This window comes from Silene latifolia, chromosome 3 (genome assembly GCF_048544455.1).
Source record: "Silene latifolia isolate original U9 population chromosome 3, ASM4854445v1, whole genome shotgun sequence".
Lineage (NCBI taxonomy): Eukaryota > Viridiplantae > Streptophyta > Magnoliopsida > Caryophyllales > Caryophyllaceae > Silene > Silene latifolia.
This window is the reverse complement of record NC_133528.1, coordinates 54,915,607-54,927,140: the sequence shown is the minus strand read 5'-3', so window position 1 is coordinate 54,927,140 and position 11,534 is coordinate 54,915,607. Positions and strand designations below refer to the sequence as shown.

At 35.5% G+C, this 11,534-nt stretch overlaps 1 protein-coding gene across 1 annotated transcript; it reads right to left on the bottom strand.

Annotated features, from left to right (window-relative positions):
* Window positions 1-4,474: 4,474 nt before the first annotated feature.
* LOC141647649 (serine/threonine protein phosphatase 2A 57 kDa regulatory subunit B' beta isoform-like) lies at window positions 4,475-9,947 on the bottom strand. The gene is made up of 2 exons (XM_074455930.1): window positions 8,338-9,947; window positions 4,475-5,182 (listed from the first exon to the last, which is right to left on the bottom strand). Exons 1-2 carry the CDS (start codon window positions 9,505-9,507, stop codon window positions 4,871-4,873), a joined length of 1,482 nt encoding a protein of 493 aa, XP_074312031.1. The 5' UTR covers window positions 9,508-9,947; the 3' UTR covers window positions 4,475-4,870.
* Between the last annotated feature and the right edge of the window lie 1,587 nt (window positions 9,948-11,534).

The following is an 11,534-nucleotide window of genomic DNA, read 5'->3' as shown; positions in this document are numbered from 1 at the left end:
AAGTACAAAATCACGATTAGTGAAGATATTGCAGCTTTACGTAATAATAGAGACTCTCATTTTGTAACATGCATTAAGCTCCTACTTCACATGGTAGCCTGGTAGGGTTCAACTTTTGTGTTCCCCACGTGTTTCGCGCAAGATATGCTATTTGGGGATAATCAGAACAACAGAATAATTCGAATGGAACATATATTATTTTGTGTCATCAATATCTCTAACTATAGATACATAATCTAAATTAAATTACTTTTAGTCTTAGAAGGTCAAGTTACTCAACTTTAACAACTTAATTAAGACTTTTTTTTTATTCGAATCAATGGTAAATGATCTGAGGGAGTATCATGTTAGAACTCTTTATGAAATGTGTCCTCCGTATCGTATTAACTCTCGAGCACCAGGGAGGATCCTCTGTCCCCATTTAGTGTTCCATTCTATGTCCCACTCTACACATATTTTGATACATCAACATATGTGTCAAAAGATAGATGAAATGATATAAAGAATGAGACATAAAAGTGGGACAGATGATCCTTAATACTCAAGCACATAACCAGATTTGTACTTTGTGACCCACCTTAAACCATCAACTCTAACTATGCACCACTTGTGAAGTTCCTCGCAACATACTCATAAAACCAAAAGGCAAACTAGCCATAAGTCAAGTAAAAATCAATTTGTAATAGAAAATGTGCCCACTTACTTATGAACTGGTCTTACATCCTTAATTCTATTATACCGGTGCTAGTGTGCTACCCTACACTATTTCCAACACATCCTCCATATAACACCTTTTTAATCACAAGTTAAAACCTCGACTCTAATATCAAACGTTTAAATCCTTGTAAATTGTAATAGGCTTCGAAAGTCAAGAGAGCAATGTACTATCCATAAGTCAATTACGAAATTATATATATATCCTACAACTAGTTAGGAATAAAATTAATAACTCACTAACATATAAACTAATCTTCCACTTTGATTTTTTCGTACTTAAAACGTCACACTACACTTAAAAAAAATTACAGAAACATGGAGGTTGATTGAATAATTTTTAAGCCAACAATTCAAAATATGAGCTTTAGCATGTCTTTGCGTATCTTGTCCATAGATGCCAACTAGACAGAGATATAAAATGGCATCTCGAGATAACATTGACACCTAAGTAATGACAAGCTGATAATGCTAATTATCCAAGTCACCATCCCAACCAATCTGGCACATTACATTTTAAATCTTCTATCACTTTCGTTAGTTTACATTCACCATGAGATGATAACGTAAGGGTGTATAAGTGTATTGTCGTTGGTTACAATTTTGAATTAGATTAACTCGTTCTCAAATGTTAGTCCCATGCCTTAATAGTTTAGTAGTGTCAATTTGCCAAATCGACTTAATGTAGACCTTACAATTTGATATCTGAGTCTTCGACAATCAATATTAGCCTATTGATCCTTCAAATAAATAAAAAAAAAAAAAAAGTAAATAAATGATTGTGACAGAAAGAATAGTTGACTAATCATGAGAACCATCCCAATTACAATCGTGTGAGGGAGAGGCGATTACAATTGAGGACACCCTTTAGGCTTCATGGAGGAGAACTTGTCAAATAAAAAGGAGGGGAGATTCGATCTATAGTTAAGTTATTCGTAAAAATTAAAATTATTGAATGTACCTGCTGTCAGTGGCGTCTTCATGGTGACAATCTACAAACATGAGGTTTGAAAATGATGCATTATTATTATTATTATTATTATTATTATTATTATTATTATTATTATTAGGTTAAAAGTTGACACGCTTTAATGGGAGATCTGATCTGTTTAGTTTAAATTTCTTCCCTTCCTTGTGGCTCCGTTGACGTAAAAAAGCCATGATAATAAGTAATTGGACTGCAACATTGCAACTTATTTAGAAGCTGCTAGAAAATGAATGAAGTCATAGTGTCATACACGACAGATCGGAACAAGTGAGGGTGGGTCACTACATGAACATATGTCTAAAGAGCCTGGTATGTACAACATAAGAAACTCCGAGTATAGGTAATAAAGAGAACATCTGTGTCTACCCACTTACACCCCGATTCAAGTTATGGTATATCGGTATGTATATATACATTCTTCTCATTTCCAAAGTAATCAATTCAAGTTACTCTTTATGAAATTACTGTTGTTTTGAATGCATGACTAGACTATCAGAACATAAGGTAGAATCGTAAATACATCATAAACTGAACCAAGTAATGTATATCTGATCATCTGAATGGTTGGTTTATACACCTTAATTGGTTCTCCTTCACCCAAGGATGACTACAAATGGGATATGTGACTCGCATTCAACTGCTAGTTTCTCTTCCATCAATCATTTTTAAATATATTTTAACATTTTTTTTTCCGATAAGTAAAAATTAAACAGGCGGTATCAATGTGATACCAATATCACGAGATGAGACTATTAAATAGCAACCCCTAGCAAGATTACCGGCTTTGCCTTTACTAATACGGAGTAATATCGCTGCGCTGAATCAGCATTTGCTTTTTTTTTTTTGCTTCACCCTAAATACATCATAACCACGCTCAGACAACGACATTCCATTATTGTTGTTGGAGTATAAATCCACTTGTGAGTCCCACATCGGTGAAAAAAAGAGAGATTGTCTATCTTATAAGGCCTAGGGGTGTTTCTCCCATTGCCAATTGGTTTTGGGAGATAAGAGCATTCTTAGGCTTGTGAGTTAGATTTCTCTCCTCCACCGCGGGTAAGGCCAGACCCATCTCGTGTTTATTAATTGTCAATTTTTACAGGAGTCGTCTGCTGCATAAGAATGAAAATCACATCATACCCTTCAAATCCCAGGTACCCAGACCTCGCACAACCTCCGTTTATTTCCACATCTATTTTATCGGGTGTCCGTGTGAGATCTTTCTAATTCTAAGCTAATCAGTCTTGAATAAGAATTGGTATTCTAATAAACACCCTAATACCATGTGGTGATTTGAGTTTACTAATTCTTGCTTTGAAAATATTATATTGATGACAGAAAATAATATACATTTGAATTAAGGGTGTTTATTCTCGCAGTACAAATTTTACTCATCACAGTACACTATTGACTAATTTACCCCTATCATTTTCCATTTTCCCTTCTCTCTCATCCTCCTTTCTCTATTGTACTACACTACTACGTACAAAAATTATATCATGAAATGGCCTATCAACCATAACCAACCCCCGACCACCCATTCTGGCCACCACCACCAACCGTTTCGCGCCACCACCACTATCGCTAGACTACGACCTGCCTGCCACTACCTGACTACCACCTTACCACACAAACCCTTCCACTCGTTTATCACCGCCACCGTCCACACATCAATTTGTGGACCAATTAACACAGTTTTTAAATTACGCTTATTGATTTTGTTACTGATTACGGAGTTACACTATTTCTTCCTGATTATCTATTACGAATTACAATGCCACTAATTTGTGTAATTTGTCCGTAGGTGACACTGATTATCTATTACAAAGCATACTAGTTTTCCTTTAACTTATTGATTTTGTTCACAAATTATATACGATGCCACTAATTTGTTCACTAGTGATTAGTTGACAAATTACACAGTTTTCTGCCTTCAAATTTCATCAATTAGTGAAGAAATTGATAGATATGGGAGGCTGAAGGGGTAAGAATTGAGAGGAATTGATTTAGGGTTTGTTTTTAGCAAAAGGGTATCAAATGAAATTTTTAATGCAAGATGTACTGTAATGAGTAAAATTCGTACTGCGAAAATAAATTACGTTGAATTAATTATTTCACATCTTACCCAACGGCGGTTCAATCTGAATACACCCTGATATGGACTATGACCATATCAAAGTTGGGCACCACTTCGACTAGCCCTGACCGATTAAAGTGGTTGACTAAAATGTACCACAACTAACTTTAACTAAGTCTTATGTGAATCAAGCTGGTCCGACTAAACTCAATCCAAATCCTAATCGATTTGTATGAAGCAAGTGATTGTGTCCTGTGTTTGCTTCTTATACTAAACAAAAAGATCGAACTCTGTGGAGCTGAGAAGTTGGGCTGACCTGGAATTGAATATGTTGTCCTACAACTTCAAAAGTCGAAATTCAGCCGTTACGCTGGCTTGGCATTTGAATGTAATATTGTGTATTGACAGCCCAAGCGTATTTTTGCTGAGTTATACTCCCTCTGTCCCGGTCATTTGTTGTCCTTTTTCATTTTTGGGTGTCTCAGTCATTTGTTATCCTTTCTATTTTAAGAATGAAATTGATGAGTAATTTGACTATTCTCATTCAATTTGTTCCGCTTGTCATTTAGTTATTGGTCTTTTCCTCATTCCTTGGTCTTTGTGCCAAAACGAAAGGACAACAATTGATCGGAACGGAGGGAGTATGAAGTATCTTTAGTTTAGTGATATAAATATAATTTTACAAAAATACAGGACTAGTTTAATTACCCCAATATGTTAGGTTCAAGATTCAAGACAAGAGACACATCACAAAATCACAAGTGCAAAACAAATTCGAAGACAAATACACATTTCTATCCCACTTTCTAATCCCGGTTCAGATACACAAAAATCACTTTCACCCCAAACAAAACAAATCTAATTTTGAATATTTCTTTTTGAAAAAAAAAATCGTATATTTGATACAAAATAGGTTACATTTATCACTTCTTTCGCCGGCATTTTTGATGAGAATGAAATTCAAGGAATAAAAAACTCGGACCAAAAATTTCGAGGAAAGGGGAAAAAAGAAGATAGAATATCACCAAAGTGAGAGTGGACCAGAAACTACACCAATTGCTTTATCTTCTCGTGAGTCGTGAGTCGTGTCCTTATGTTGCAGCCACAGCTTCCCCTGCAACTTGGGCAAGTCTCTTCCATGCCAGCAACCTTTGTTCTTCTATCTCGGTCGCTCTTGCTTGTTTATCCTCATACTGCCTTTGACACTCTTCAAATACTTCAACATCCATTTCCAAGAACATTTTCCGGACATTGATGGTAAGCCCATGAACAGCCTGGTTCCAATGACTCTGAATGTTCTTCTCCAATGCCTCAAAAATGATTTGCAGAATCACATTTCGGTTTTGGGCAATTAAACCAACTATGTGTTCATTATTCCACAAGAAGAGTGCTCGTTCTGCTACCTGCAATGTCACAAAGAAAGTTGGTTTTTAAAGGGTGCAGAACTGGCAACAATGGCAGGGAGATGCTTGCTTTTAAAACAAGATTATTCACAGCAAACATTGCAATTTGCATCAGTATTTCACCAACGATCTTGCAGCAACCGCATTCGTGACCCCATTTGTATACCAACAATTGATATCAAGCAGCAGCCACCAATTCCAAGATCAAGTCACAAACAGAAAATGTTCTTGGAAGCGGATGTTACAAGAACTTTTAAGGCTCAGCACGATTGTATTTTGAAGCTATATTGAACCATTATGGTGTACAAATGGTTGAAATAAGGTCACCAACAACCGATTCCAAAATATAGTCTCAAACTAAAATCAATGATCATTCTCATAGTACTTGAAGCGTATCTCGTCATCATGTTCAGATTGTTACCACAATGCATCTAAATGCGAATTAAACAAAACACAGAGATTGCACCAAGGGCGACAGTTTCACCCTCACCCGGAGTATATCAATATAACCTAATCTAAATAGGTGAAATATCGATGATGAATTTTGGGTAAATTTAGGGGGATGAGGATGTGGCTTGAAATGCTCCAAAGGAGGAGGTAAACCCTCCAAACCGAATCGACTAAAATCCATTAAAAAGTAGTGTTACTGTAAGGATAGTGTTAGTACAACTTAACCAGGCTGAATTACAATTCCAGTATGGACCTTACAGTAATTTAAGGAAAGACCTCTAAACCTAATACCCCTAAAGTAACCCCGTACGTATTGTATAAGAAAACCCAAACATTATTACTAGTCATAGTTTCATGCAACATGCAATTTTTTTCTACCAAGAGTGGCACTCATTTTTACAATAGACATCAAGGAGATGCATTGTTGGTTTATGTGATTTGCAATTTGCAAAAAAGTCCTAACTTGAAAAATTGGCCTTTGGCAGGTGTAGGGGTGTAACTGAGCCGATTTGAGCTCGAGCTCGAGTGGGGTTGAAATCGGCCCGGAAACTTGGGCTTGAGCTCAGAATCGGCTCGGAATTGTCCGAGCTTAAAAAATTAGAGCTCAGAATAGGCTCGGATTAGGTTCCTGCTCGACTCGAGCTCTTCGGTTAAATCATTATTTTCTTTAACTTCTAAATCAAATTAAAAATAAATAAATCTTAAGAAAAATGAATTTATAAAATACTTCTAAAATATAATAAAAATATAATCATAAACGTTAAAATAACATTTTATAGAGAACAAAAACAATTGTAAAATGTCAAAAATAAATAATAATAAAAAACTAAAAGGAGCTTAAATGAGCTTCGGATCCGAGCTCTACTAAGCTCGGAATCAGTTTTGACCGCTTTGACCGAGCTGATTCCGACGGCTCTACGAGCCGGCTCAGATCATTTACAGCTCTACGCAGGTGTATGTCCAATTATAACTAAGGGTGTGTTTGGATAGGAAAAAAGGAGGGAAAGGGAAGGGAGGGGGGAGGAGGGAAGGGAAAGGAAGGGAAGGGGAGGGAGAATGGAGGAGGTGATTTTCCCTCCAAAGCTTGCCTGTGTTGGTGGGGAAATAATTTGCCTTGTAGGAGGGAAATGGAGGGATCCATTTTCCCTCCCCTTCAAATCCCTCTACCTTTATTTTGCTAACCAAACAATGGATTTCTGATCCTTCCAATTCCCTTCCCTCCTTCCAATTCCCTTCCCTCCCTTTCCATCTAAATCCAACAATCCAAACACACCCTAAGGGCTTGTTTGTATACCAAAATAGGAGGGAAAGGGAGGGAAGGGAAGGAGGGAAGAGAAAGGGAGGGAAAGGGAGTTGGAATAGGGTGGTGTTTGGATACAATTTCCCTCCAAATCTTTCCTACTGTGGAGAGATTTTGGTTTGCCTTGGAAGAGGGAAAATGAATCCCTCCCTCTTTATTTGCTATCCAAACAAGGGATTTTAAATCCCCTACTCTCCTCCCTTTCCTTTCCCTCCAAACCCCTCCATCCAAACAAGCCCTAAGAGAAGTATATATCATGTGTATACTTTTGGCAACACTACATTTATTCATGACAAACATACTAAACTAGCCCTAGCTCCTCTACAACAACCACCGGCGAGTACTAATCAAAACTAATCCCACCAAGCATAGGCCCTGTTTCTTGACCAAAAATTGTGTGACATGAAGTGAATTAAAATAAACAGAAATGAACAGAGCAGAACATAATTACATCCAAAAGAACAGGATCACACTCATTATAATCTTTAATAATTCGACATTTGTCAACCTCATACAGAAATTCATGGTTTCGACACTAATTATATTCAATAAAAAATTTATTAATATGGCTAAGCATGACCTTAGAAAACTCATAGGTTCTTGTTGTGAATAACTTATGCACAATAACCACTAGTAAACAGACCAACCATGCTTCTACATACTGACGAATACACATATCAGAAAATTTTATGTACACCGCTTATAGTACATTCTGAAGGGAACAAGCAATTGAACCAGATGTAATCAAGAAAGAATCGATGAATATAGTAGAAGAAGAAACTTAAATAAAAATGTAGAGGGACAAGCTAAGGTTTAAAATTCACCCACAAAGAGGACAACAATCAGGAAACGCATAAGTTTATATATGAAAGAAAACAGCAGGCAGTGTGAATATAATGGTCAAATTTTCTTATGAAAGTCAACACATTACAATCTAATCCATTCTCTGTTATGAAAGTCAAAACATTACAATCTAATGAGTTGTTTGGTTACCCTTCCTAAAAGACATGAATTATAAATCATGGATTTGTGCCCCAAATCACATGAAATGGAATTCCAATTTCTCCAGAACATTGTTTATAAATAAACAGAACATTGTTTATAAATAAGATAGCAGGAAAGCTTCAAGTTTACGCCCAACTAAAAACATTACTATATAGTGCCAGTCCAAGTTCTCTGGTTAAAACTTTTATCTAGGAAGTTTGCAAACAGCATGTGACAACAGCATATTAGGTTAGTGAAAGTCGTACGAGAAAAAACATAACCAAACAGCAGTTCACAGCATCATAAATTACCCTCAGTATAGTTATTGAATATTTGAATAGAGTAAAATGCATTTGGTTTAATATTTTAATAGGAGAGAACAAGGGAATGAAAGAAACACAGTATGAACATTAGCTCATACCTGAAAATGAGGACTGTTAAGACAACGAGCTATCTGTCGGAAAAGAGGGACCATGCAACGCTGAAATTCAGCCCCTTGTGTAGCCTCTAGCACTTCTTCTAATTCCCCAAGAAAAAGAACTTCTTTTTGGCAGTTGGTGACCGGCCAGTATTTCAACAAGCCCCTAATCACTGTATCCGCCAGCTTGAAATCCTTTTCAACAAACTGTGTAATGCAGTATGACAATTGTTGATGATACAACCCAACTTGTTTAGGCTTATGAAGGGGTATAAGTGCCCGAACAAGAAACAACTTGTGTTCTTCTTTCATCGGAAGAGCAAACCCATTAATGATACTTCCAAGAATCTCCAAAAGCTCAGCAATCCCACTATGTCTCTCTGTCTCATATATAAACCGGTAAAAGATATTATTAATGCCTTTCCTAATAAAAGGCCGGTGAACCATAAACTTGCCATATATCCTGTGCAAAATGGTTTTTAAATACTCCCTCTCCCTTGGATCCTCGGTATCAAACAAATCCAGTAACTTCAACACAAACGAGTGATCAATATAACGCTTAGCAACCTTAGTATCAGTATCCGGAGAAACAATAAATCTCAACAAGAGCTCATAAACAAGCTGCAAATGAGGCCACGAGGGCTCAAGATATGGCTCCTCCTCTTCAGGGTCCGTAGCCTCGACACCAGTATTCTCGTGGGACGAGGGGGGTAAACTTCGAAACATATTTATAGAAACCATCTTTATCATCTCCTCTTGGATAGTCTCATGGATCTTCCCTGACCCCGACTGAACAAACTCAATTAACTCCATTAATATCTGCCTCTTAATCTCCTTCTCCCTAACCGACTTCAATGTGTCCGTAAAATCAAACGTGTAACAACAAATTTGCAGCTTTCTTATAAACAATGTGGGCCTCTCAGACATAGGCACATCCTTAAACAAGGGCAAAGTTTCAATAGCACCCGAGGGCGATACAAGGGGAACAATCACTTCCCCACCCCCACTCCCAGGCTGTTGCCCCGAACCCGGTGGGCCGCCGACCCGAGAAGCGTGATTAACAACCACATTAGATGATGCAACAACACCAGAACCTCGATTATTGGGATCGAAACCTAATTCATCGGATTTTGATCCCTTTTTATTGCCTCTTTTCATAATTTTATTCAACATATTGACTAATTCTATCTATATACCTGAATTAAAAACCTAACCCTAAATCTTCCTACAATACACAAATAAACAGATAAAACTAAACTGAGATCGATGTAAAAGTTGTTTAATTTTTGAGTTATGCAATATACGCTATTTCTTACGCTTAACTTGGATCTGGAAAGGCAGGAACAACATTGAATATAGAAAAAACGATGAAGATTGTAGGAGAGATGATGAAAAGTTACCGTTGTGGATTATTCAAATCGGTGTAAAGAGATTGATTGATTGATTGGGGTTGGATGAGGGAAATTGTGTCGGAGTTAGATGAGGTGATCGGAGTTGGATAGAGTGGAAAGGGAGAAAGTGGGTTAAGAGTGAAGATAGTGTAAACAAACGGACATGAGATCATTATTAGTTACGATTTAGGAGGAGTAAAACTAGGTTTGGTGCCCGGCTCCGCCCCAAATGTACGTTTGCTATTTATATTGAAATATAGAATTTATCAAAAAAAGTTATAATGAAATATAGAATTTATCAAAATAAATTATGAGACACATCAACTACTCTTAATACTAGTACTAGTATAGCAACCCGTGCTATAATTTTATAAAGGTTAATTCTAGAGATTTAGTGTATTAATATTATTTTAATGAATTTAATATGAATTTAATTTAATGTAAATGTACTTTTATACATAAAACGTTATTTAGTGTATTATAATATTATTTTAATAAGTTGAATATGAATTTAATTTAATGTAAATGTATTTTATATATAAAACGTAACCCTAAGAAATATTCCATATATGGGGCATGCATGCGCGGTATTTATAGACCCTTTAGTTTATAATGTATTATTTATAGATTTAAAATTGACACATTATTAATTTTTCATATCTTAATATGAGGATAAAAAATTAAAATGGAAAACTAATCAAAAGAATTGAATAAAGTCAAGAAATGTGTATTTTAAATGATTTTTTTTTTTGCCACAAAACTAATGATCAATTTATAATTTTCTCAAATAATTTTAAAGATTTTTTTGTCATAAAATTAATAATATCAGTTTATAATTTTTTTATACGAATTAAGTACGTGGTAAGCTTTTATTTTTATAGAAACTAATAATATCAATTTATCGATTTTTCATATAAGAATTTTAGATTTATACCGGTTTATTTTAATTAAAAGATTAAAATTTAGTTTAAAAAATACTATAATGTTTAAAGTTTATATCTTAATCAAAAGGTAATAATTTTAATAAAAATATAGTCCTGTTTCCTTATTTAGCCATATTCCTTTTGGAGGGAAAACTATTGAGAATTTTTATTTTCTTAGTAGTATGGGCGATGGGCGATTATTACTTTTACGACATCTCATACTATTACATTCGCTACTCCTCCGGCTATTGTTATTTCTTTGACTACTTACGTTAGTTTTACGGTTATATCTATTCCCGTTAATTTTATCAAACTCATATTTAAATAAATAATTTTTTTCTTAAATCGAATTGTAAGCTAATTTTTCATATTTTCACCGTTGTTCCTACTATTACTTTTATTACATTTGTTGTAACTACTGTTACTTTCACTACTCGCGTCATCATTATCGTTTATTTCACTACTCCCGCATTTAATAATGTTAATTTCACTAAACTTGTTGTTGTTACTAGAGGTGTTGACGAGCCGAGCCGAGCCCGAGCTTGGCCTTGCTCGGCTTGTGCTCATAAATTAAAACTCGAACTCGAGCCGATCTCGAGTTTACCCGAGCTTGAAAAAATTGCGCTCGTTATCAAGTTTGTGAGTTTTAACGCGAGCTCGAGCCACTCGAGCCTATATATAATTGTGAATTTTCGTTTTTTCTCTCTCGATATTTTCAATAACATGGCTCAAAGTTTTACATACAAATATCGGAAAATCAATGAAACATTTTTATATGTGTGATACAAATATATAGTCATGACAAAATATTTTTTTATAAAATATGAGTAATATCTTATCTAATTACACAAGTTTGAGCCGCTCACGTGCTTTTCGAGCCGAGTCA

Bases quoted from the DNA above. Each gene is read 5' to 3' on its own strand.
- LOC141647649 (XM_074455930.1), bottom strand. From the start codon at position 9,507: ATGTTGAATAAAATTATGAAAAGAGGCAATAAAAAGGGATCAAAATCC. The intron at 5,183-8,337 runs GTATGAGCTAAT...GTGACATTGCAG, and splicing joins TTAACAGTCCTCATTTTCAG to GTAGCAGAACGAGCACTCTT.